The sequence below is a fragment of the Abramis brama genome (assembly GCF_963993115.1).
Source record: "Abramis brama genome assembly, chromosome: 15".
Taxonomy (NCBI): Eukaryota; Metazoa; Chordata; class Actinopteri; order Cypriniformes; family Leuciscidae; genus Abramis; species Abramis brama.
Genome location: NC_139977.1, coordinates 17,868,397 through 17,895,846, shown reverse-complemented (window position 1 = coordinate 17,895,846; position 27,450 = coordinate 17,868,397). Strand labels below are relative to the sequence as shown.

At 40.0% G+C, this 27,450-nt stretch overlaps 1 protein-coding gene across 4 annotated transcripts in view; it reads right to left on the bottom strand.

The window, feature by feature from the left end:
- ankhd1 (ankyrin repeat and KH domain containing 1) overlaps positions 1-27,450 on the bottom strand; it is a 54,117-nt gene that overhangs the window by 6,604 nt on the left and 20,063 nt on the right. For 2 of the 4 annotated variants that reach the window (XM_084137449.1, XM_084137448.1), the window contains exons 2-25: positions 21,801-21,954; positions 13,209-13,365; positions 12,777-12,924; positions 11,465-11,612; positions 11,064-11,297; positions 10,206-10,300; positions 9,876-10,113; positions 9,456-9,647; positions 9,258-9,367; positions 9,053-9,140; positions 7,214-7,341; positions 6,966-7,109; positions 6,673-6,775; positions 5,206-6,078; positions 4,194-4,327; positions 3,925-4,036; positions 3,689-3,834; positions 3,442-3,584; positions 3,088-3,301; positions 1,377-1,552; positions 1,120-1,282; positions 888-983; positions 672-788; positions 378-543 (exon numbers count right to left, since the gene is read on the bottom strand). In XM_084137449.1, the coding sequence (XP_083993575.1) occupies positions 378-543; positions 672-788; positions 888-983; positions 1,120-1,282; positions 1,377-1,552; positions 3,088-3,301; positions 3,442-3,584; positions 3,689-3,834; positions 3,925-4,036; positions 4,194-4,327; positions 5,206-6,078; positions 6,673-6,775; positions 6,966-7,109; positions 7,214-7,341; positions 9,053-9,140; positions 9,258-9,367; positions 9,456-9,647; positions 9,876-10,113; positions 10,206-10,300; positions 11,064-11,297; positions 11,465-11,612; positions 12,777-12,924; positions 13,209-13,365; positions 21,801-21,954 (4,279 nt within the window). Of the gene's footprint in view, positions 1-377; positions 544-671; positions 789-887; positions 984-1,119; positions 1,283-1,376; positions 1,553-3,087; positions 3,302-3,441; positions 3,585-3,688; positions 3,835-3,924; positions 4,037-4,193; positions 4,328-5,205; positions 6,079-6,672; positions 6,776-6,965; positions 7,110-7,213; positions 7,342-9,052; positions 9,141-9,257; positions 9,368-9,455; positions 9,648-9,875; positions 10,114-10,205; positions 10,301-11,063; positions 11,298-11,464; positions 11,613-12,776; positions 12,940-13,208; positions 13,366-21,800; positions 21,955-27,450 lie in introns of all 4 variants that reach the window. The other 2 variants (XM_084137446.1, XM_084137447.1) reach the window with 1 other exon arrangement.

Sequence of the window (27,450 nt, the reverse complement as noted above, 5' to 3'; positions counted from 1 at the left end):
TTAGTGAAGTTTTGTTCACGCATAAAATAGCATAGACTAAAAGATTGATCTTGGGATTTAAGAAATGATTTTGTTTAAACAAAATGAAGATACACTGAAATTGAGAAATCTATTATTTCAACCTAGCCATAGCATTCACACAGATGGCATGCTTTTTAGCTTATCCACATGTGCACAAAATAGACAAGTCAAAACGCGGCATAGATAAAGCAGCAACTAAACGTCGCTGATTTTGGCACTCCAAAAATCTTTTTTTGCTGTGTCGACATTTCAGTGTATCACTAAAAAGGTGGTAATTTCTTTCATTAAAAAAACAACAACAATAAAGCTGAAGATTTCTATGATATCTGGACATAAACCAACAAGTTGTTCCTCACCTTCTGCAGAGTCCTCCTTCTGATCCTCCATCTCACAGAACACTTCTTTCACCTTTGCCTCCTCTTCCTCCAGCTTCCTCTTCTGCTCTTCCTTCTTTTTCTTGCGTTTCTCCTTTCTCTTCTCTCGCTTTGCTGCCAGAGCCTGCTTTTTGCTTTCTTCACGAGACTGTTAAGAAATAATTTGAGAAGAACAAAGTTCACTGTGATGCACCATGCCGCAGAATGTTGTGACTAATATAAAAACCAATTAGTTTGCTCAATAGTTGGTCTAACTGGTCATCTGAAGATACAAACCTTCTCCAGATCAAGCTCCTTAAGGAGAATGCTGGCGTTCTTGTTCGCCTCGGCTGCCTGCTGATCTTTGGCTTTGACAATGGTTTCCATGCACTGATGACATTTCTTCAGCAGTTCCTGCAGAGTGGACACATCAATTAATAGCTTCCTCAAATCATGCAAACAGTCCCCTAAGGGTATATTCCAAGGCAGTGTTTGCTTTTGGGTCTTTTATACCTTATCTGCAATAGTTGCAATGTATCTCATGCACTCAATGTCAGATGGGAACTGGTTTACTTCCTTCACCAGGTACTGGACCACTTTTACATGGCCCTAAAAAGGACATATTACAGTGTTTTATGGCAGTTTATCATTATTTTTCAACAAAAGAGCAGCACAGCATCAGTGACATTCAGTCATAAGCAGAGATATCCATCAATCCTATGAACAGCATTGGCACACCGCTCACCTTGCGGAACGCTGCCATGAGGGGGGTTATCTTGCGGTTGTCTGCTGCATCCACATCGGCTCCAGCCTGCACCAACAGCTGCACCACATCAAAGTGGCCACCGTTAGCAGCCAGCCACAAAGGGGTGTTCCCCTTCTTATTTCGCACGTCAATGTGAGCCCCTCTACATTAACAGAGCAGAAAGACCAGCATGAGACACCACAATCTGAAGAGAGGACTGACTGGTACTGAACACTACCAGAGTTTTAAAAACATACCTGCTGATGAGAAGCTCACAAAACTTGTAGTGGCCCTTGTCTGCAGCAATGGTGAGGGCGGTATCACGAGAGGAGGGAACTGGAGGGGCATTGACATCAGCCCCTTTATCCAACAACACACGGCCCACTTCAGCATATCCGCCAGACGCAGCCTCCATGAGAGGGGTGAGGCCAGTCTAGAGGAAGGAAAGGCCCCCTTACCATTAAATTGAATATTAAGGTAATGAACAAACATTCTGCAATTAATTCAACACTTGCCAAGTTTTCAACTTGCATCTTTTAGACATCTCTTAAAGAGTTCTTTCAAAATATAACTGCAGATTTAAGTTTAAGTTTTTTGTGGTTTTTTTTGTATCAACTGAGTACAATTTAGGCTTTTTTTTCCCGTATGGACTTTAAAGCCAGACTATTTTAAGTTTACAAAACAATAGTAAATCTATTCTCATACACATGATTGGGCTGCTTGAGATAGAGATATATATATATATATATATAGAGATATATATATATATATATATATATATATATATATATATATATATATATATATATATATATATATATATATATATATATATATATATATATATATATATATTGAAATATCGCAAATGTACAAATCTCGATATGCATAGTGCAGTGTTACCAATGTCCCCCAAATCAAACACACCTGATTCAATTAATCAAGTTTTGGGGAGTACTTTAGGACCAGGATTGGGAACCACTGGCATATCACAATGGCTTGATGAATGATTTTTTTAATACTTCAAAAAGTTACGAAAGGTTTTAGGTTGACGCAGATAGAGAATTGACTGGGTATGCAGCTTTTATTTAAGGTTTGTGTGCATGGTTTTGTGCACTACAATGACGCATGCGAGAATCAACAAGCCATTGTGGCGCACTCAAGGCAAACTAGTCTGAGGGTGTTGTCACACTGGCAGCTTAGTTCGAAACGGGGCATGGTAATGTGAAAGCTGTCATGTGGACCCGGGAGCATATTTGGGGTACCAAACCCAATCTGCTGTCTCCTCAAAAGAATCCATTTGCAAGCAGCAGAAAGCCACCTTTATAAAATGTCAACCGTAACAGATTTATTTTCTGTGTATACCGCGGCATGTAAATAAGTGGGTGTGGTTAACTCACGTGCAGCGTGAGTGAGACTGAGACACTGGTAAAAGACAAACGAGCAGATCAGGAGGATCCACAAAGGAATTACGTTTTCTAAAGGGTTGTTAATATGTAATGTGATATTTTCGGGAAAAAATGCGCAGTACTCAACTGCGAGAGCAGTGCAGCACCCGGACAGTTTAGGGGAGCGCACATGCTCGCAACAGGGAAAGCATTATAAAGCTTACTTGACAACAACAATACATGCATCAATATCATAACGAATAGAAATAACATTAAATAATGTATAGTTATCTGCATCTTTCCATCTCTTATGTGTACAGTTACTTTTTACACACAAGAATCGCATTCAGCGATGTAAACTCGCAATTGTGAGGAAAAAAAGTCAGAATTGTGAGATTTTTTATTCTGTGGCGGAAACAAGCTTCCATAGTTTTTAAATATATTTAAATAGGATTTCAAATGATTTCACGCACTTGAAGCATTATTGTTATTATTGTATTATGCAGTTTTCTTCAATATTGTGCAGCCCTACTCAAGGACCTCACTGCCCAAGTAACAATGTGCTAAAGTGATTACGGACCTTGGCACGGTGTTCCACGTTGGCCTTCCGGTCCAGAAGCAGGCTGACAACCTCTGCTCTGCCTTGGAAGCAAGCCAAGGTCAGTGCTGTGTTACGATTGGTCTCAATCTGTGCATTGATATCAGACCCCATGTCCAACAGCAGCTTCACTGCAGGCACATGGCCGTTCATGGCCGCCAACATGAGCGGAGAAATGCCCAGCTTACTGCCAGTCCTGAAAGAGAAACGAGAGAAGAGATCAAATGAGAGAGAAAAAAAAAAAGAGATAGAGAAAATAGTTCATACAGTGTCTTAATGCTTCCTAATACAAGTCTTAAGACACCTGATTAAACCAATAGCAGCAGATGTTCTGACCTAGAGTTGATCTCAGCACCAGCATTCAGAAGGATCTTGATGATGTTGACGTAGCCCCCTGAGGCCGCCAAGCTGAGCGGGGTGTAGTCTGAAACGTTACGGTGCTCCTTATTAGCCCCGCGAAGCAACAGCAGTTCCACCACCTGCAAAGATGAAGATAAATTAACAAACTTCCAAGTCTTTGGGGCATTTTTGAGGGTTTAAAAGCTTATCTGGTGAAGAGGTAGAGCTAAAACTGTTAGGGTACCTCTTGTCTGCCACCTGAGCAGGCGAGGGACAGAGGGGTGTCTTTGGTCCTCTCAGACTGAGCTTCAATGTCCCCTCCCTTGTCCAGCAGGATCTCCACCACACCCACATGGCCCGCAGTAGCCGCTAGAATTAGGGGAGTGAACCCTGTCGGCAGACATGAAGAGCAACTCTCAACATCTCTGTAAACGTATCATACAGATAAGACTTCACACAACAAATTAAGGAGCCTTTTACCCTTCTTGTCCCGGTGCTCGATGTTGGCCCCACGTGCAATGAGCACTGAGACAAGTTCTTCATGGCCACCTGCACAGGCCAGGGTCAGTGCCGTGTCATGATTGCTCTCAGTCTGAGGGGGAAAAAGATGAAGACGCTTCAATATGTCACTTAAAGACAAAAATGGACAATTTGATGCACAGTTTTATAATGTCTACAAATGCTCCACAGCAGTCATTTCTGTTATACGATTGCTGTGTTGATGTTACATGCAGAGAAGATGGTCTTACATGTGCGTCAATGTCCACTGAGGGATACAGAGGGAGCATGGAGGGTGGGGAGACTGTGTTGATGGGCGTCTGTACGGAGGGCTGAGGGGAGGGCGAAGTTGTAGTGTTTACCACAGGCACTCTGCTGTTCACAGCTGCAAAGACAGAGACAGACCAGTGGAATTTTAATATTATTAATATACTATTTTAGTATTTATTAACATTAAAAATTGATTTTAATTTTAATTTTTAATTTTGTTTAGTGATCTTTAGTAATCATTTGTATTAGGTATTGTTTTTTAATATTTCTATTTAGCTTTATTTTTTAGTAATTTTAGTACTTAAACTTATTTCAGTTAGCCAAGGACATTTCTAATTTTCGTTTAACCTTTTTAATTTTAGGTTTTTCATCTAATTTAGATTTTATTCCAGATTCACTTACCAAAACAATTTTTAATAGTTTAGTTAACAATAGCAACACTTGATTCAGACACATTAAACAACAGTGTCTCCTGCAATAATGTATCCTTGTACTAAAATCACTACAATTGCAAATAAAAATAAAAAGCATATACAAATGAGGGGAAAAAGAGGAAGTTGGGGAAGGACATTCCCTCATCCCCTTTTTTATACTCCCAAACATTTTAGTTTGCATGAAAGTTATTAATCATGATAAGCTATTTCTAGTCAGTAGCAGCTTATATTAGGGCAGGGATATTCCCATTCTCGAAAGCTTTCGATTGGCCATAAATTCATATACAACCATTTGTGGTCATCACTATTTTTGGTCTGATTTCCCAGGAGAGAAATATTGAATTTTAAATGTGTACATCTTCTAAAAATATAATTTAGTCAACTTTTGGGAGTAGACTAGCATAAATATTGTCAATCATGCATAAATGTTAGTATAATCATAGTGGGCCAAATGCCAAAAGGCTGATTAGTAGCCAATAGCAATTTAGACATTTCATTTCTTATCACTGGTTGTCATCCTGAAGGGACGCAAAGGCAGCCCTTGTTGCAGTGAGCTTACCCGCCATGATGTCATCAAGCGTATCTGTGAGCGTTTGTGCGGGTGTGGCGACCATGAGTCCATCGGGTGCCTGTGTAAGAAGCCCCGGCCCCAACCCTGTCAGCTGCTGACCTAGCAACACCCTCTGCAGGTCTGGGCTGCTGCTTCCCGGGTACTCTGCGTTACTGAAGTCTGTGGACTGCTGCAGGGCCAGAGGCTGGATGGGAACGAAGCTGGTCAGCAGAGGGGGACTCTGGAGGGCCTGGTTCTGAGGTGGCGGAGGTGGCGGCGGCTGCGTTGCCTCTCTGTACAGAATGGTATCCACCTGTGGCAGCTTGGCACAGTCAATGTCATCTTCATACTCGTCCTCATCTTCGTCCTCCTCATCCTCATCATTGGTAGGGGTGGGCCTGTGGTCCTCCTCTCTGCAATTAACCTCACTTTCGTTGTCAGAGCCCAGCTGTGTGGCCTGCAGGGGCAGGGGGGTGCCGGGCATCTCCACCCCTGCCGCCTGGCCCAGCTCCTCCTTGAGCCCCTTGGTCTCCATGTATTCTTTGGTGAACTGCTGCTGCGTCTTCAGCTGCAACTGCCGCTCCACCTTCTGCAGCTCCTTCAAGATCTTCTTCTTTTTCTGCACCTGCTCCTCGCGACTCTTCTTTAGCTCCTCGATCTTATCTTTGGTGAGCGGCTCACCCTGGATGAGCTCGAGTGACTGCAGCTGGGCCTTCTCGATGGCACTGATGCGCTGGCCCAGCTCGTTCAGCTTGCCCTCCGTCTCCTCTACGATGCACTCCAAAGGCTGGTACGAGTGAAAGGGCGGCAGCAGGTCAGCGTCTAAGCCACCCGAAGCCACTGAGTTGCTCTGAAGGGAGCTCAGCCTTTGTTTGGACGCACCTAAGAGAAAAACCAAACTAATGCTCAAACCAAAAAGCTGATATTAACCAGACATCATGCATATAGTGCAACTCATTAACAGTCTAGTTATTCTACTCAACTGAATGCATTTCGATACTCATGGGCCCCCTTTAAACAAGAGATTAACAAAAAATTCATATCTTAAGTTTTTTATCTGGACTGCAGTAAGACAGCAGTGTCTGTTGTTGAGAGCAGAAGAAACAGCAACACAAACGCTGTAGCGTCATGTATACAATAATGTGCAGCGTAAATAAGCGTGCATATTACTTGCCTATCTGAATATGGATGGCGAAAATGCACTTGCATTTACAACTACATCAAATATTCAAAATCTAAAACCATCTTCAAAAGCTTATGGTGATCCTGTCACAACGCATCTAGAGTGCACTGTGTAAGCTGCCTTTTAAAATGGCCAAGCATTATTCAATTGTGATATGATCACAGGAAGCAAAAATCAGATTTGCACTGACAGTGAACAATAAGACTATAGCCACTTTGATAAGTGGTACGTCATCTTGAGCAAAACATCCAGTTGATTAGAATAACTTTACCAGAAATTCTAGTCAAACTAACCTTTGCTTGTAACGGGTGGGGGCGTGGGGATGGTGGAGGGCACTCTGTCTGGCTCCTGGGGGGGCACCACCATAGCCAGGGCTTGGAATGGGACTCGAGGGGCCTGCACGTGAAACAAAATTGACAATCTATTAAAGAAAATTTTAAGCTATTATATAATATACATCCGTGTTGCATACACTTGGCTCTCCATAAATTGGTATTTTAATCTCTCAAAGTATTAGGTTAATTAAAGAGGGTAACTTGTAGTGATGCTTAGACTGTTGGATAGTGTAAAGCATGTTTCTGCTCACCTGAGAAGTGTCATGAGAGGGCGGTGTGAGTTGGGACATGTCTGGGGCAGGGACTGACAGGATGTTGTTTGGGTAGTCTAGCAGGTAAGACACCACATTAGTGTGACCACCTTTAGCAGCTTCAATCAGCATTGTGGAGCCATCCTGTGAGAAGAGAAACTCTGATTAACACAGGGGACTGACCAAAGTTTGTGTGACCACATATCATCCTTTAGCATCTGGGCAGTGTCATTCTCTGGAACCCTCACCTTCAGTCTGTGGGTGGGGTCAGCACCATGGGCCAACAGCAGCTCCACAACAGCCAGATGGCCCCCCGCACAAGCCAGAGAAACCACTGTGTGATCATTGTTGGCTGTGGCTCTATTAACATTAGCACCTGCAGACAAAAGTGTGTGGTTGAATTTTAAAATACAATGTAAAATAAGAAACAAAGGGGGCAGAAGCCAACATAAAAATGTAATTTATAGTGGTTCATAATTTGATGGTTATAAAAAAAAAATCGTTGGTATCTAAAATGTCACAACCTTATTTATTATAATGCATGGTTATATGGGCCATAAACAACAAAAACAATAGCTGTGTACCAAATGACGCACGATACGCTTATCCACTATGTACTCAACCATGTAGTGTATGAACTGTTTACGTTTATTTTGTCTTTTAACATCGGAGTCTGATAGCCCCTCCCCTTCGTAATAAAAGCTGTGACAGTTTAAAATGTGACAATTAAAGTGCATGAAGTGTCCAACGTTTCACACTTTGTTTTTCCGGTTAAATAAGTCCATCATCCAGGTACTAAAAGTGCACTTTTTCTTTTTAGAATTTTCAGTGTGAATGCACTACTCGCACTATTTATACTACAAAATGTACACGATTTGGGACGCACCTATCAACTTTTTTGTGGTAAGGCCAGTGAAAAGTTTGACAGGGCAAGTAAAAAAATTTAACCACTGGCCAAACTGGGCCAGAAAAAAAAACCCTTAGCGTTGAGCACTGAAATATTAAAAAAGAAAACAGCTAGTTTAAATTATGTTAATATTTCACAAAATTTCATTGTTTTTACTTTATTTTGATCAAGTAAATCGAGTCCTGTTGAGCACTAGAGACTGCTTTGAACATAAACAACAACTTTTCAGCTGTGTTTTAATGTGACAAAAACAGTGATACTCAATTGTTTATTTGCAGTTGGCCTGTTTACACCTGGTCACTTCATGCGTTTTCACAGATCGGATGGCTATCCGGTTGTGAAAAGACCAGGTGTAAATGCCCTCCGAAACACTTTTGAGACGGAGTTAAATCCGATCACTCCGTCAGGAGGTGGTCTGAGACTCATTCCAGATGAAACTGGACGAGTATAAATGCATCTGGTTGTTGAAACCACATATGTAAATTTTACTTCTCCGGAAAAGTAAAAAAATAAATGTGTGAGAGCCCGTTATAGGCTATATGACATGTTATAGTCAGATATGACAGCGCTAATGCAAAACGCATCGTCACGAATGAGTAGCTGAGTATCTCTTCAGCAAGCAGAGGAGCAAACTGCCACAAATGAAACAAAGTCGCAGAAGCTCAAAACACAATCACCTTCATTAAAAGTAGTTAGACTAAATGATCTTACCAGTGCTGATGCCACGCTCTCTCCTATTGCGGTCTTTGATCTTGAAATTAGCTGATGATAAATAAAATGCAGCTCATATCTGTTGCTTTCGTTGATGTGAACTCCGTTAAATTTTCATATAGCGGCGGAATTGAAGATTGGATTTATATTCGTTTTGTGGAGACACCTTTATGTGGCCGTGTAAATGGAACCGTTTTAACAAATCAGAGATATTCGATAAGTAAAAACACATGAAGTGACCAGGTGTAAACGGGACCAAACTATAAGCTCATGACCTTAAACATTTAACATGAAGTGACCCCATGCAAGTATTTTTCTACAGCAAACTGGTGTCCCTGATGAATGTTCACTATGCTGATTGCAAAGAGCCAATTAATTGGTGATGAAATTCATTATTTTCATCATCATCATATATTGTCAATCTCATTGATTGTTTGTTGCAGCCCTAGTTTGGGATGTCACAACTTGCCTTTGCTGATGAGAAACTGCACAGTGCACAGGTGTCCTGCTCTGGCTGCTTTCATCAGTGGAGTCCTGCCCCCTTCTGATTCATGTTCCTGAGAAACAGAGACCAGTCATCTCTAAACAGGCTTTAATTGTATAAATCTCAAAATGAAAAAAAAATTAAAAATAAAACAAAAATGCAATCATGGTAAATCAGGATATCCACAAACCAGGTCAGCCCCTGTTTGCAGCAGCACGTCGGCCACATCCGTGTGTCCATTCTCACACGCATATGTCAGAGCTGTGTCACCCGTGGCTGTTGTGGCATGGACATTAGCTCCTGAACAGAGAGAGAAAAGTCTGTGAACACATTACGTCATATGCAGGAGAAAGAAATTTGAAGAATTACATCTAAAGCAAAGTCTTACCTGCAGCCAACAAGTATTTGACCAGTTCCAAATGCCCCTCCTGTGCAGCCTCCATGAGTGGGGTTGAGCAACCCAACTCAATGTCCGCCCCAGCTTTGATGAGGAAATCAGCCACCTCTAAGAAACCTCCACAACATGCTAGAGTCAACGCAGTCTCCTGCGTCTCCTCTGTCTGAGCGTTAATATTTGCACCTTAAACCAAACAATAAAGACCAATTTTCAGTTTGTGAACAAGAATGAACATGAAAAGGAAACTTAACATTCAGATAGTCAGTCTGAAAACAGACATTTTTAACAATGCAAGCTTTGTATTTCTAATTCATCCCTTTGAGATAGTATTACTTTTTTTAATGGATTCTGGTTGTGTTATTGACTTATATCCTAAGAGCGAAGTCTACGAAACTGAGATGACCCCAGTACCTTGTGCCAGGAGCAGTGCTACCATCTCTTCATGGCCCTCACGAGCTGCCTCCATCAGTGGAGTGTAGCCCTCATCATTCACTTCTTCCAGGTTGGCGCCCCTCTCGATCAGAAGTGCTGCCAGCTCCACGTGACCCCCGCAGGCAGCCAGCGTTAGTGGCGACTCAAATGAGTCTGCAGGCATGTTTACCTGTGCCCCACTATCCAATAGCAGCCGTGCCACCTCCACATGCCCATCCTACACAAGACAACCATGAGAATAACTCAAAAGACCAGCACAAACATCAGAGGAAGTACCTACGAGACTGTGAACATAAAAGCTGGTGTTACCATGCAGGCCTCCATGAGAGCAGTGTGCATCTCATCTGTCTTGTGCTCCTGGTCGGCTCCTGCTTCTAAGAGAAACCGGACCATGTCCAAGTGCCCTGAGGAACAGGCAGGATACGGTCAATATCACTCCAAAATGTACCAAACTGATTGATTTCATAATATAAAGTTCAGCATACTATTTCAATGAACAGAATTTACATGCACATCATTGTCCATTTAAGGTCTAAATTCTGGTTAAGTATTTATTATGAAAGGACAGAAATAACATGCTCCACAGATATTGGAATATTCTAGTAGTTTAGGGGTTCTTTTAATGAATAGAAAGTTCAAAGAACAGCATTTATATGAACCAAACATTTTGTAACATTATGTCTTTACCGTCACTTTTGATAAATCTAATGCATCCTTGCTAAATGAAAGAAGAACTTTCTTTTTTTTTTTTTTTAAGAAAAAGAAATTACCCTACTGACCTCAAACTTTTGAACAGTACTGTACACAGCATATTTCAAATAAACTAAGATATGAATTGTTTTTTTTTTCTTGCCATTCTCTACTAGAAATACTATTTATTACAATGCCATTAGGCAAATTGTTCTTGTAATTATCATCACCCAGATTTACCTTTGTTTCAATGTGCAGGTAAACATGAATTATCAGTTACAGTGGATTTTCTGAAAAAGCTTTTTACAACATACAAAATTCAGATTAATACAGGCATATGGCTACTTCATCATTCAGATTTCTAAGTTCTTAGTCTGATTGTGCATTAATCTACTTCCCTTAACCAGAATAAGACCAGACTAGATATCTGATTATTATCTAGTGCATGCAAACAGTCTATGATACAATGAGACGCACCTTTATAGCAGGCGAGTGTGAGTGCGCTCTCCTTAAATTCGTTGGAGTGTGTGTTGATTCCAGCGCCATACTCCAGGAGCACACGAGCGACCTCCACGTGGCCTGCACTGGCAGCCTCCATTAACGGAGTGTGACCATTCTCATTGTGATCCTCAATGTTAGCACCCTCCTTCAGCAACACCTTTACTACATCCAGAAAGCCTCCTGCACATGCATACGTCAAGGCTGTGTTACCTGCAAGAAAGGGAAAGGCAATGGATGAACAAGGTGTGTTTGCAAGCATGCATTTGTAGGCTAGCACAAGAGAAAAAGTCCTCTACTCTTTTTGGTCCATTTCAGCCCACTTTCATTTGACACTGTTGTTTTTATTTATTACAAAAAATGGTTGTATATTGTTGTACCTGTCGAGGACTGTGCGTTAACATCGGCTCCGTGCACTAGGAGCAGTTTGACGATGTCAACGTAACCACCGCTTGCAGCAGCCATAAGTGGCGTGATGTCTCCTTTGATCCCTCTGTCCTCCACGTTAGCATGCATGGCCAGCAAGACCTACAACCCCAAACTCAAATCAACAGACATTCTTCTCAGATAACCACAATACATGCTTCAATTAAAATTAAAGGTAAAGCATGCAATTTCTTCATCACTAACAGCACCATAACCAATTGCAGCCAGGAATGGGACGATTGGTCTGGAAAGAGGGTGTAAAGTTTGTTTGTTTTTTTAAATCTATTTAAGGTATCAAGGTATAACTATAAAGGATAGTAGCCTTAATAATACTTGATATAAGAATCTCATAAATCATAAGATAATAAACAGGGACTAGCCAAGACAAGTTTATTTGTATAGCACTTACAATACACACTGTTTTCAAAGAATCTTTACAAAAAAAACATGACGTTAATGTTTATAATATCTTAATATCGTCATGCCTTACAGTCGCATATAGAAGATAAGAGCTGGGCGATAATATATTTTACATTTTGCGACAGTACAAGCAGTTGAGATTTGCTAAACAGTATATATCAAACTATATGAGTGTTCAGAATGCATGTGGATAAAGTTGGAAAAACTATATATCCAACTTTATATATATCAGGGATGGGCAACTTCGGTCCTGGAGGGCCACTGTCCTACAGAGTTTAGCTTCAACTCTAATCAAACACACCTGAACAAGCTAATCAAGGTCCTCAGGATTACTAGAAAATTACAGGCAGGTGATTTTTTCAGGGTTGGAGCTAAACTCTGTAGGACAGTGGCCCTCCAGGACCGAAGTTGCCCATCCCTGATATATATATATATATATATATATATATATATATATATATATAAGAGAGAGAGAGAGAGAGAGAGAGCTAAAATAGATATAGATAGATGTGACAATATAGATATACATTTAGCGATGATATAAATAAATGTTGCCGAGATTTGCTAACTACCTGTTTGTCTTGAAAAAATGGCAGAAGGGAAATGTTTCTGAAATTTATTTGAATGTTTTTATTATTCAGTTCAATGCTGCTTCAAGTGCTGAAATTACACACACAACCTTAACTTGACATTTCAATTATTTATTTGATTTTAATTATTTAATTTTTGTAATCATTCATGCATTTGACAAGGAGTTGTTTTGGCTGTTAGCAACTGAAAAGGAAAGCTTCAGGCTTGGAAGTTTGGTAGCACAAAACACTAAGTGTCCGAGTCTGTACACGGTACCTGTGCAAGCTCATAGTATCCAGCCGAGCAGGCCAGACACAGCAGGCTCTCGCCCTCCTCTGTGTGTTCGTTGACGCTGCGTCCCTCGTCTAGCAGCTTCCGCACCGCATTCACGTCGCCGTCCGAGCAGGCCTCAGCCAGGCTACGGCTAAAAATAACCAGACTACTACAATTACTGCGACTGTGCAGGCGAAGCTAAGCTAACTACTCTAACTCAAGGAGGAACAAGAAGACTCATACAGCTGCTTGTGTCTAATTACAGAGGTTTCAAATATCAAGTGCACTTTAAACATTCAGACAAAGCTTAAAACACATTTAATATTGCTCAGCTTTTAGCTTTAATGTAGTTATTCTTGCTGGTTGAACATGAGTGTTGCATCATGATGTGTGGGCACAGGAAAAGAAATTGTATGTGTGAGAAAAGATGCCTACTTGTCGGCCTGGCTGGCGTTGAGTGTGTTTTCGGCCCTCATGCGGGTGAGGGCGGCGGCGGCCTCATCCAGCGCACAACTCACCGACGACGTCAGGCGGCGTAACACCTCTGGATCTGCAAAGGCTTTGCCATCGGCAGTGGAGAGTTTACCAATGCCTGTAGCATCCAGCCCCACACCAGCACCACACGCCATCCAGCAAGAACAAACGCATCCATGGTTAGTACAGGCCCAACACGCTCACACACAAGAAATACAACGGTCGGTTAGCCAAATTCACACCATGCAGTTTTAGTCATGTATAAACTTATGTCTAAAACTAAATTTCAAAGCTCCCACAGAGTTGCAGAATGGCATAACACTATAAATGCTCAAACAAATTATAATGATTTTCCCGTAAAATAAATGATATTTATTAGAGGTTGACCGATAATGCATTTTGTTGATACCAATAACCGAGGTGGAGAGAAAACAATTTCCAGTTTACTGGATGCTAGATTTAAAGTCCATATTTACTATGTTATTTCTATTGCCCTGTATGCCAGTAATGGGGCAGAGACAGAGCATCCAAAATGCATGCAGTGTATTGTGAGAATAAAAATCCCCAAAAGATGATTCTGTTCTCAATGTGATTACTAACTTTAAAAAGTACCAAAATACAGCAGGCTTGTATTCTGAAATATCTTTGCTCCCTGCGGCACTCAAGCAGATAAATGGTTGTCAATAAACAGGGCTGTCCCTATCGATTGGCAATCAAGCATGCTGCAAATTATTTGGACTACGTAATTTGAATATTTTTTTTATAAAAAAGGCCAATTGAATCTTTTAAGACATGAAATTTGAAATTAAATTTTAAGTAGGCTGTAAGTGCAAAGAAGATTGCATAAATGCGTATGTGTTTTGAGTAATGTAAGGCCTTGTATCAATAGGTAGGTGAGTGTAGGTGAGGGTGAGTGTGAGGGTGAGTGTGAGAGTGTGTGTGAGAGTGTGCATGTGAAAACAGGAGGAGAATAGCAAGCTTATATAAACTAGGGTTGGGTAATGCCAACTACCTCACAATACAATACACATCAGTAGATTTTCAAGATTATTTTTTTTTAAGAAATTGTTTCTAGGATACATTGATCAAAAGTGGCAGTAAAAACCTTTACAATGGTTAATTTCTTTTTTCAATTAAATACTTTTCTTTCTAGTGTTCTCACGATACTGGAATTTCTAACTTTGATACAGTAACTTGAAAAATATCAAATATTCTATACCAATTTCGATACCAAGGCAAAAAACTGCCATATATATACTGCCATTTAGATACTTTTAATATCTAAAACTTTTTGTCCAAGTCTAAGCAAATCAAAATTTTCATGCTGCAAAATTATTCTCAAATACATTTTCTTGCTTTGTAACAATAATCCATATAAATCGAGTGGTTTAAATAGGGATGCTAACGATAAATCTAGTATAGATTATTTGTCGATAATTTAATCGATAAAACTTCTCGTTGATTAAAATAGATCGTTGATTAAGCAAGGTCATGCGCATGCGTGCTGCTCAAACGCAAAACACGTAGACACAGAAAAACAAAGCGAGTGCGTCGGAGTTATGTTTGGCACCATTTTACTTCAAGGCTAGAGTTGCGCCTTCATTACTATAACTTCATGACTATGTAAGTAGTAATATTGTGTTTTTAGAGTGGTCAGTGTGCTCCTTGTATAGCAGTATGTATTTACTGTCCTCTGAAAATAACTCAACATACAGCCATTATTGTCAAAATAGCTGGCAACAAAAGTGAGTACACCATAAGTGATAATAGCTGTATGTCGTTTAACCATGTAAAGCCACGTGCCCTATTCATCATGTTCATGTTTTTGTCTGCTTGACAGGACCATACAAATTTGTGTATCTTGTATCAGAGCAGTTAAAATTTGTGCTTTAAGTACAATTCTCTCATACTGACCACTGGATGTTCAACATGGCACCTCATGGCAAAGAACTCTCTAAGGATTTGAGAATTAGAATTGTTGCTCTCCACAAAGATGACCTAGGCTATAAGAAGATTGGTAACACCCTGAAACTGAGTTACAGTACAGGCCAGGGTCATACAGAGGTTTTCCAAGACAGATTCCACTCGGAACAGGCCTCGCCAGGGTCAATCAAAGAAAGTTGAGTCCTCGTGCTGTGCGTCAGGTGCAGAAGCTGGCTTCAAAAAACAGACGCATGAGCGCTGCCAGCATTGCTTTAGAGGTTGCAGAAGCGGAAGGTCAGCTTGTCAGTGTTCAGACCATACACCACACACAGCAACAAGACGGTTTGCATGGCCGTCATCCCAGAAGGAAGCAGAACCTCTTCTGAAGCTGGCTCACAAGAAAGCCAGCAAACAGTTTGCTGAAAGCAACCTGTCCAAGAGCATGAATTAAGCCCAATTTATACTTCTGCGTCGAACTCATGCCGTAGCTACGTCGTGGGCTGTGTGCAGCGCGCGTACCCTTCGGCGTACCCTGACGTGCACCTCTCCAAAAATGTAACAACGTGTCAACTCTACGCGGGCGCAAGCGCTGTGATTGGTCTGCTAGGACCGCTCCCTCGGGTTTCACATGCTCCCTCTGTGCGCGTCAACGCGGACAACGGCGCAGAAGTATAAATGAAAACCAATGCGTTGCCTACAGTGTAGAGGCTCCGGCGTAGGTCCGACGCAGAAGTATAAATCAGCCTTTACTGGAACCATGTCCTGTGGTCTGATGAGACTAAGATAAACTTGAATGGCTCAGATGGTGTCCAGCATGTGTGGTGACGCCCTGGTGAGAAGTACCAAGAAAATTGTGTCTTGCCTACAGTCAAGCATGGTGGTGGTAGCATCATGGTCTGGGGCTGCATGAGTGCTGCTGGTACCGGGGAACTGCGCTTCATTGAAGGAAACATGGATTCCAACATGTACTGTGACATTCTGAAGCAGAACATGATGCCCTCCCTTCAGAAACTGGGCCAAACAGCATGATAATGACCTAAACACACAGCCAAGATGACAACTGCTTTGCTGAGGAAGCTGGAGGTGAGGGTGATGGAGTGGCCAAGTATGTCTCCAGACCTGAACCCTATTGAGCACCTGTGGGGCATCCTCAAGTGGAAGGTGGAGAAACGCCATGTGTCTAACAGCCAGCAGCTCCGTGATGTCATTGTGGAGGAGTGGAAGAGGATCCCAGCAACACCCTGTGCAGCTCTTGTGAATTTCATGCCTTGGAGGATTAAGGCAGTACTAGATAACAATGGTGCTCACAAAATATTGACACTTTTGACACAGTTTTGACATGTTCACTTATGGTGTTCTCACTTTTGTTGCCAGCTATTTTGACAATAATGGCTGTATGTTGAGTTATTTTCAGAGGACAGTAAATACATACTGCTATACAAGCAGCACATTGACTACTCTAAAAAATATCCAAGTTTCATTTCTATAGTATTGTCTTTTGTGAGATACTGTATGTATGTGTATATAGGCATAGATTTATCTCATATAGGATGCATTTGGTTAAGAATTAAATTGAATTTACAAAAAAAGACAATTTACATATTACAAGCACAAATAAATACAATAAAATAAAAATACAAGTGAAATGAGTATTTACCTAAATACTGTTAGACCTAGCTGAAAACCTTAAAGGAATACTACAGAAATTAAATAAAATGTAATGTTTCATTGTATAAATTAATTGATTATCTACCGTGGGTGGTGTATCACTGTTTTTCAGTTCGGCTTGAATATCATTATACCCCTATAAATTACCATATCTTTTGTGGTCAAAATTGACCGAATCAACGTGCATATGATGGGTTGCCTGCAGAGTATGCTAAGCAAATCATGCTACATTAATGCTGTTCTCGACAATGTACCTTTGTAAAAGTGGTGTTTTAGCACTTACTAACATAAACAACAAATATAGACACGGACTGTGCATGGAAAACAATTTAAGACTCAAAATCTCTGTGTGAGTTCTTGTTTTTAATGTTGATAATATCTTAGGCTAAACGAGCAAGAAGGCAATTTGCCCCGGAAATCCACACGATTGCAAATGTGAAAATTTTATAGAACAGTTCAACAAACAAAAGGTCATATTAAGTGATGTATATTTTAAACACAGTATTGTCAATATTGTTTGTTCTTTTTTGCAACAAAATAATAGTTCAAATGAAAGCCACAGCAGAATTGTTGCGTTTCTCCAAGTAACAGTGGTGTTTCGTTAATGAACAAATCTGCAGCTTTAAATGAATCGTGAGAGTAAATGATTCAATGACCCATCCATAAATACAGACGTGTTAAAGTGAGGATAAAAATATAGATGACAGCAGATCTAAACACAGCAAACAGGATTTGCAAAAAAAAAAAAAAAAAGTCTCAATTTTTGCTGAAAGTTATAAAGGCTATTTTCGGCAGAAATCGGTCGACCTCTAAACTCTGTCAAACAAGGGCCATTTACGCCTTGAAATGTGTATGTTATGCACCACTCCCAACCCTCAAATTTAATTAGCAGGTTGTTTTTAATTCCACCTTGAATTTTCATGAAAACAGCTGTATTTGAGCATATACCACTAGCCAACTGTACAATGGTAGATTTCAAGTGATTTAACCTCAACCAGGAAGAGCAGTATTTGCTTTCCTATGATGACGTAAAACAGATAATGCTCGTGGTAGCAGGTAAAACACGTGGTATAGATGTGTTCAGTCACAATAGTGTGGTTCAGGTGGAATGAAAACACGTCAAAGCATGTGTAAACAGTAGGTAACTTATGAACAGCATAACAGGCGCACAATTAAGAGCAAAACAGACAAAGCACACAGAAACAAACGACCAGACAGAAAAAGACACACGTTCACAAGCTCTGCACAGATGGAAAAAGCAATAGTGATGCTCATGGACACAGATGAAGACACACACACGCACACAAAAAGTACACAAGTGTACTAAAGGCCAGTGCTGAGTCATGAGCGATGCTGCTGCTGCTGTATGGAAATCCATTGTTGCTACTAATCTCCCCTTTGGTTCCTCTGCGAGATAACTATCCGCTCACGGGGCAGGGCAGGCTAGTGTAGAGAATCAGGCCTAACACGCTGGGCCTCACCCAAACCAACTCATCCCGATCAAACACACACAACGGCACAACACAGACTAGAAAACTGGTGCCATGTTCTGTTGAGCTAGTTTATAATAAAACAATTATAAAATGTTATGCACACAAACCATGTGACAGTGACCCTGAGCCCATCAGCACTTGTATGCAACAAAAGCTCACAGTGAGCCATAAGGAGAAAACGCACTACAGAATGTAAAAATAAACCGGTTTAAGGATTTGCAGGGCTATATTAAGTGCTAGCTCTCTGTATACGGATATTTCTGTGTGTGATCTCAAAAAACCTCTGTGCTGCTCAATCAGTAGTAGATCTATATATACTGTAACCGTGAGCTTTTTAGCCGAGAGACCCAGATACAGTGCTTGCTTTTTGTTCATAATAAAATTTACATTTAAGAGAAACAGATTAACATTGTGGCTGCACTCTGTAGTTTTGAAAAAGAACTGCTTTTTTGTTAGGGCTGCAACTTCTTGCAAGTATTCTGTCAGTCTGTTACAACCCTCTGCAATGCCAGTAAATAACTCGCATGAGAACAAATTTCAAGCTAGGTGACAAAAAATACAAATAATTGGCTTTAATTAGCCAATGGCTAGTAAATTATACAATTTCAGATGCCTGTGAGTTAGAGGCAAAAAATAAGTTTAGTGCAGACATAATTTCATTGCTGCTTGGCTGAGAGTGCCCTCTGTTGCTCTCTCTCACACACATGCAATGTGAGAGAAAGAGAAAGACAGGGCCTACACATGCGACGTAAAGAGAATTGATGCGCTAGATCTAAATGCAGGGCTTGACAATAAGGACTGCCCGACTGCCCAGAGTTGACAGAACTGTCACTGTCCCAATCAGACCAGTGCTGCAGCGTAATGAAAGTTTATTTGCACGTGTTAAGCCTTGCCAATTTAAAGGGGTCCTATTACGCTCTTTTACGAAGTCTTGATTTTGTTTTTGGGGTGTACTAGAATATGCTTTCATGTTTGATTGTTCAAAAAACACATTTTTTACATATTTTACATTACAGCTCCTCTCTCCCCAGTCTGTCGCGAACCTTTCAAAATACGAAATTGCTGTAATTGGTTAGCTAGCCCAATGTGTTGTGATCGGCAGCGCTTAGCGCGTGTTCTGGAAATGTCCTGCCCCTCCATAACTGCGAGTTCTTCTGCTCTAGTGTAAATATAACAGATGGCGGCAATTTAAATTCAATTCAAGCCCGACTCAGCCCCTGACAATGTTATTGTTAAACAAGAGGATCGTCCAGATCGGATTTCATGCACCGACTGTGCAAGCACGGATTTCATAGGACGTTTCAGAGTGGTATGTTTTTCTTATACACTATAGATACGATGTTATCCAACATTTAATCATGACATTTGTCGGAAAACTACAAACAGTAATCGATCACAAAAACATGGTTAATTCTGTTAAATAAAATGTCTCCCTTTGGAGTGGACTTTGATCTTTTTTATGCTCTAATAGCAACATTACACACCAACTAAAGTTGAAAAAGTGAAAAAGCATAATAGGACTCCTTTAAACATTCAAGCGCAAGAAGATGCGAAAATAACTCGCACATCCGAAGCGCACGCCCAGAAAGCCAAGTCTTGACAGCATGCAAATACTGAATTGATCTCTTTAATGTCTTCTTGCTATCGTGTAAGAAAAATATCCATATTCAAAACTTTATCAACTAAAATAACTAGCTTCCAGCAGAGGGCCTTACGCATCGATTTAGGCCAAAAGAGTAACCCTTGAACTTGACGCACACGGTTGCCCAGCCCTGTTTGTTTGAACCGCGAGAGGCGTCAACGCTTACGCTACTCCTACATCATGCATCGTCAAGTGTTACTCTTTTGGCGTCAGTCGACTTGCATAGGCCATCTACCGGAAGCTAGTTTAGTCGATAAAGTTTTAAATATGGATATTTTAATATACTCTTTATAATATAATCACTCTTTTTTAATATAAAAATTTAAATGGTGGGTCTCATAAGTAAATCTAATTTATTCTGAAGCAATATTCTCAGTGTTCTATCAGCTTTTACATACTTAAATCTGCATATTTGTGATATTTACCCAAGGGCGTTATTTACCTTTATTAAAGGACAATTTCTTAAACCTTATTAAATATATGTCATCTTTCATGTCAAATTCTTATATTTGATCACTGAATTCAGTTTTAATAATAAGGGCTGTTATCAAATAAATGAATTTACACTGTAAAATTACAACTGTAATACATAATGTTATGAGATTGATGTTTAAACAAATGTAAAAAAAAAAAAAAAAGATACTTTTAAACATGAAACTAAACCGCCGGTGGTGGCAAGTGACGTCTTAATAAATTAGTCATTGAGTCATTCATTAAAACGATTCATTCAAAAGGCTGAATCATTCAATAACAAAACACTGCGCTGAGTGTTGCTTTTCTTTTGTCAGTGAAATAGAACAAAAAGTGTCAATATTGCGTCTAAAATGTAAGTAACTACATATTAACTAATTGTTTATTAAACTATAAATTCAATCCAACATTTGCAATTCAGTAGAACAGCTCCCTTAGTCGTGTTATATTACTATATATATATATATATATATATATATATACATATATATATATATACACACACACACACACACTATAAGTCGTGCTATATCATATGTTGTAAATAATAAAAAACTCTTAATAAATTTTTTTGAATTTTTACCTCAGTATGTTTCTTCTGTGAGTTTGTGTGTGCTGTTACACTCATTTGTTTTGATTTCTCAAGTCTCTCACAAAGAGACAGGCAGCGCTAGACTCAACAGCGCACAACCTTGCTACCAGAAATACACTATTCATTACCAATCGCTGTTTACACTGACTGTAATAAGATCAGAATCATTCTCACGTTTCGATCGGTCGGGCAAGTAAACGTCTTTCACTTGCCACTTTAAAAAAAATCCACTTGTCCCGGACAAACAGACAAGTGTTAATGTCGAGCCCTGTGTTCATTCATGATTTTTTTCGTGCTGTAAAGCGGAACAGGTGATCAGTTCATGTGCCACTTGCTTGAACTGAGGCGCTACAGCGATCTGTGACTGTCACGCAACATTACAGCGCAGAAAAAGATAGCGACAGATCGAGAGACGTCTATGGTCTCACTCCAGTCTCTGTGAAATTAGCCAATTTCCAATTATTATTGTGCTTGCAATTTCAATACATTTTCTGCAGTCCTTAATTTTAGATTTATAAATATTTATGATTCTGTGGGGATTTTTGTGGCAACAATAAAAAATTAAAAATAAATAAAATAAAAGCCATTTGAAGGATCTCTGTAACAGTTTGCTCTAAATCCTAAAACACAAGAAACGAAAGCACGCCTCATGCTCAGCACTGTGAAGACATGTTAAATAAACAAGTGTGAGCACATGCATGCAGAGACACAGGATAAATCTTTAGGCTTAATGCGATCACATCAGGGTTGGCCGGAGGATGTACCTGCTGCTTCTAGTAATGCCTCTAGCCGGGCCTGTGTTTCTGGGTCTACTGTTCTGAGGTCGGCTCCGTCTGCTGCGCTGGATAGGAGAAGCTCTGAAGCTGTCTTTAGTACGGGGTTATCCAGATCCTCCTGGTCTAGTATGAACGATTCCACCTGCATGGAAAGAGTCAGTGTCAGCAACTGTCTGCTTATGATATTTGCCAAACCAGAAAAGAAAAAAAGAAAAGGATGTGGTCTTGCACACATTTCTATATAGCAAAATAAACTCAAAAAGCAGCTTCAATTAGTCTGAAGAAGGAAATCTGGTTTTAAAAAGAGATTATCTTCTGTGTAATGGGCAGCATGTGTCTATCAGAATCTGCAAACTATGGCCTGAATTGTGAAAAATGAATATGGTCTGCTGTGCTCCAATGAACAGCGACTCCACAGTGTGACAATACCATACATCAGGAAGTGCTGAAATGATACAAGAGCTTCACACTGATCCTCAGATACAAAGTAAACCATACCCTCACTGACACCAGCAAAGTTCAGTTGTTTCTGGTAAAGAAACAAAACCATTAGTCACCCTTTAGTCAAACTTCCAGTTGAATGAATGACATTGCAAGTATTTAAATCTGATTAATTGGCATATCAACATTTGCTGAGAAAAGACTCTAAAGTAAACAAAAGCATTGAATAAACATGACAAAGTCAACATATGCCCATATCATTGATACAATATGGACTAAATGCCAGAAACGTTTGTCAATCTGTCTAAGGTATACATTAGGGGTGCGCCAAAATATCGATATGGCGATATCTCGCGATATTTTCTCCCGCGATCGATTCTCGATGCGCTCTTGCCAAGTATCGATATTAAAAGCCGTTAGGGCGGGCGTACACGGTGCGAGTTCGGACACTCGGGAGGTCGTGAGATCAGTTTAACTGATAATCGCGTCAAAGCAGCTGGTACAAGGCACGACTGTCCTGCATGAATTTTATCCCGAGCCGGCAGCAATCACGTGGGCTTTCGCGCTAAACCGTCATGTTGCAAATGGGAGAGAGAGAGAGAGAAAAGTGTGTGTGTGTGACAGTGACAGTGTATGCGCACGCTGTATGGTTGCTGCCACTGAGGTATAGCCCCATCGACGTGGTTGTGTATGATTTGGCAATAGGGGACAGCTGGTGAAAAAACATGTTTAAAAATGATCGGGAGGTGCTTGTAACATGCTCGGCTCGGCTTGTAATTCCTCTCACACGCTACGAGCCGCGACCATGCGAGCATCACCGATTCCACTCGATTTCTCCCGAGTGAAAAAAATCATCTGCAGCAAAACAAAAATAGTGTCTGTGACTGTTTTGTTGCAACTGATAAGACAAGTTGTTTTATTGTGTTTCATCCAAAAACGAAATGGAGATTCATTTTCCTAATTAAAAAAAAAATCTTTTTATTTCTTAAAACATGATATATTGTGAGTTATTACTGATAATATATTGATTATCGCAGTATCGCCATATTGCGATATTATCGGTATCGTGAACAATGTATCGCGTATCGTATCGTGAAGTACCCAGTGATTCCCAGCCCTAGTATACATGATGTTGTATCGCATCGGAATTATCATCAATTGTTTATGTAAACACACAGAAAAAAAACGGAAAAAACCCCCGCATTTGTCACATTTTTGCTGTATTTTTCTTAAACACTGTCAAGTTAAATGTAGTTCATCTTTGAATCACACGTCTCGACAACCCTACATTCTTTGTAGAGACACCCGACGTTCTTTTGCAGTGTCCAGCTGTCTTTGAAAACAAAATGTGACCTGTGCATTTAGCTCATGCATTTTGTATGTGTGGTTTGATGAGGTGCAGTCACCTGTAGTAGCAGCTGAAGCGTTCACAAAGCATGCTTAAGCCCAACGAATACTTCAGTTTTGATGCAAACACTTAAGCCAAAAGTATACTTCCCTTGTCCATGTTCCACTCAGTCATCGGTACATAATGCTGATGTCTGTGCACAAAATCAGTGTGCAGCCCAGTTTTTGTGTCCATGTGGACTTGCCCACTCAACTGTGCAGAAAAAGTAGTATACTTGAGTCTTTAGGTTATGCTTATTGCCGCATTTCAAAGTATAGGCAACTCCATATAGAAGAACATACAGAATACATGCGGTTAGGCATATGCTATGCCAATGATGCACGCTGTATGCATACCTTAAAGTATGCATTAAAACCCAGGTACACTTGAAGCTTTGAATGAAAGTCAGGGGGCATGATTAGACATGCTGCTTTATAAAGTGTTATTAAAGTCGTGAATAAACAAAAGTAGTGGCAGATCTTTTCTTTTGTATTGTGACATACACAGGTATTGCTGCACACTTTTTAAAGTCAAATTTAAGGCTTTTTAAGACCTTTTTAAGACCTGAAGAAATCAAAATTAATACCGTACAAGTCACTGTCTTAAGTGAGTCAGTGTCTTAAATTCATTCAACCGACTTGTTCAAACGGCTGATTCATTCAGGAAAGAAGCAAGCGGGGGGGTCATTACGCGTTGACATGCAGGATCCATCTTGGAAAACAGTCTCGACTAGTCGAGTCACGAACGCCGTCGATAGGATAGCTGGTTGATAGGAATTACGTTTGTGAAATCTAATGTAGCACGGCGTTCGTGGCTCGATTAGTCGAGACTGTTTTCCAAGATGGCTCCTGCATGTCAACGCGTAATGTACTGTCTTTATAAAGTATCTTCTTATTAAACTGTCTGTACACTTACAAAGTTCTCAATGCTTCGGTTTGTATGTAAGGACCCTCATTATGTTACCGTGTTAGTGTGAGGCTATTTTGAGTCTTGTTAGTGGTATTAACTAGCGATTTATTTTTACTTACTCTGTGCCCCATATACTACTGTTATGAGCTAATTTGTTTTTAAAGATAAAACTCTTTACATTCGATTTTCATGAAAACGCATCGCAGGGAACGATCGACTCGGTAACCATGTGTTAATTACCCCTAGGTTCATTTTTCACTGGATTTGTCCTTTAATTTATTGTTCATTTAACCGTATAAAATAAATATCACATTTGCAATTGTGCACGGGAAAACAACACTCTTGTTCAAGTGATATTGTATTACAACAACATAATATGATATAAATATAAGACAAAAACTAATTTGGGGACATACTATAACTGCACACATCACGCAGTGAAAGCACTACGAGTGACAAATGCGATGTCAGCTCGCAGTGCCCCGAACATCGCTAAAACAATTACAGTATCATCATAGACAATACATATCGCACACCCCAACGCACAAAGAATGAACTTACAATTGAACTTACACTTACCCATTTTCTTCTTCTCTCCTCCTTTCGCGTGCAGGAGACAGACGTAATATGCTGCCGCGAATGACGCGAATTGTAACGTGAACAAGCAAATCCACAAAGAAAGAACAATAAAAAATAGATAGAAGTCTTAAAAAAATCTAATTTAAGACTTAAGAATTTTTAAGGATCCACGGGAACCCTGCACACATCGAAGTGTTGCGGATTGAAAAATTTAGGACTTTGTTCTATCCATCAGCTGCTGATTGGATTTTGAGATGTTGGCGTTGCACTGAAAAATAAATGCGAGCTTGCAGTTGATTGTGGAGGAGTTGAATTATTGGAGAAGTCTGGCAATAAAACAAGAATGCTTATCAATAAGAGTAATTTAAAACTACAATTAACTGTCTGGTTTCAACAACTTTCATTTCAGAGCAAAGAATCAGCCTTTAAATTTAAAAGAAATAAAGATTTGACATTTATCGTGATAAGGGCAGTAACAACTAATCGATAAAATAGATAATAATCGATAATGAAAATCGACAACGATTGTCAATCGATTAGTCGCGCCTGCCCACTGTGCACGGAAAACTTCCGCCAGTCGCATCAAATTCCAGCACTGAATAACGCATTTCAACGGACAAAATGCATCTAAAAATAGTGGAGGAAACAGAGTGAGCTGCTGCTGGAAAGGTATGTGATCCAAGCTCCTGCTCAAAACATGAGAATTATTTATTTTAAGCTTCAAGCTAATGCATAAGCGTGATGTTTAACATGGCTTGCCCAGTCAGGCGCCTTGACAGATGCGTGTGCTGTTTAATGTGTGATGTTTCCTCAGCGCAGAACTTTAATTTGACCATTATATCCTTATCTGTAAATGTTACAAATTCAAACGAGTATTTCCATTTTGCATGAAGGCTCGTCCTGACAGTCTGAGTTAAACTTTAGACTTTACTGAATGAGCCCCAGATTGCGAAAGGGTGCGTCAAACAGACGAGATGCATTAGAGAGGGAGACTATTAAAGGGGTGGTAAAATCCCCTTTTCACAAGATGTAAAATAAGTCTTCGATGTCCCCAGAGTGAGTATGTGAAGTTTTAGCTCAATATACCCCACAGATATTTTTATATGGTATGTTAAAAATGTCACTTTTTGAGGGTGAGCAAAAAAACAATTTTAGTGTCTGTCCCTTTAAATGCAAATGAGCTTCTGCTCTCGGCACAGGGGGCGGAGCTATAACAGCTCATTCTTAGCAGCTTCGATTACCTTACAAAGACATGCACTGAAAATTTCAAAAACTTTTAGCCTTTTATGTTCAAACCGGAGTCAGAAAAAGATGGAGAGACTCAAGAAGAAGTGACATGTAGACAACATTTCTGAATGGTTATTTGATGATGTTATGTAGCTTATGTGTAGTTATCATCTAGTCATTGATTAACATATTCTGTCATGATAATCTACAAATCGCATTCCCGGGGGCGGGTTTAGGTAAATTTTAGGGTTGGTGATGTCACTAACCCGGGAGGAATGTCGTGTAGTCCCTACCAGCCGTGTGTTGTAGTCCTATAAAAGCGATTTCTTTAACCCTTTCACACGTAAGTTTAAAATATTCTGGCTGACCCCCCAGCATGAGTTTTTCAAGATGACCATTATTTAGAATGTGTCACTTTATGGTTTCCATGGTGACGCATCATTGCTTGTCACGTGACACCGCAGCAGCAACAGCGCTGAATGAATGATGATCTGCTTTTATGTAATTTTTCCTTTATTCAAAATATTCACAAATTTGTTAGCTATGGCATGAAATATCTGATATTCCGATTGTCAAAATCGGAATGCAAGTGGAAGTGTTTTGTTGTTTAAACACCCTTATAATGATCACGTTAGTTCAGCTGTATTCGCGATGGGCGCCGCCATCTTAGTTTGTGCCGCAGACGCAGTTTAGAGAATCGGATCTGTTGGATTTACAACACGTGAATTTATCCACTTCTCCCGAAATACATAAAAGTAAGTGGCTGGTGAACTGGGAGAAGAATAGAGTAAACTTTAAAGTTACTTAAACAATGTGTATCTGATATGAATAAAACGTCTAATTATAATGGAAAGGATTATTTTTGCCTCTTCCATAGACATCAGTGTGTATTTTACAAACTCTAAATGTATTGTTTTTTTTAGCACTTATGTGAATTTATATGTCTGAAACCTAAAATAAACATTATGTGGTTGAAAACACTGAAAAGTTGTGATATATGACAGCTCTGAGCACGCCTGTCTCTGGCTCAGGGCCAGCCAACGCGCGAAAGCACATTTGAATTTAGCAGTTGATCACGTGATGCACTGACCGTTC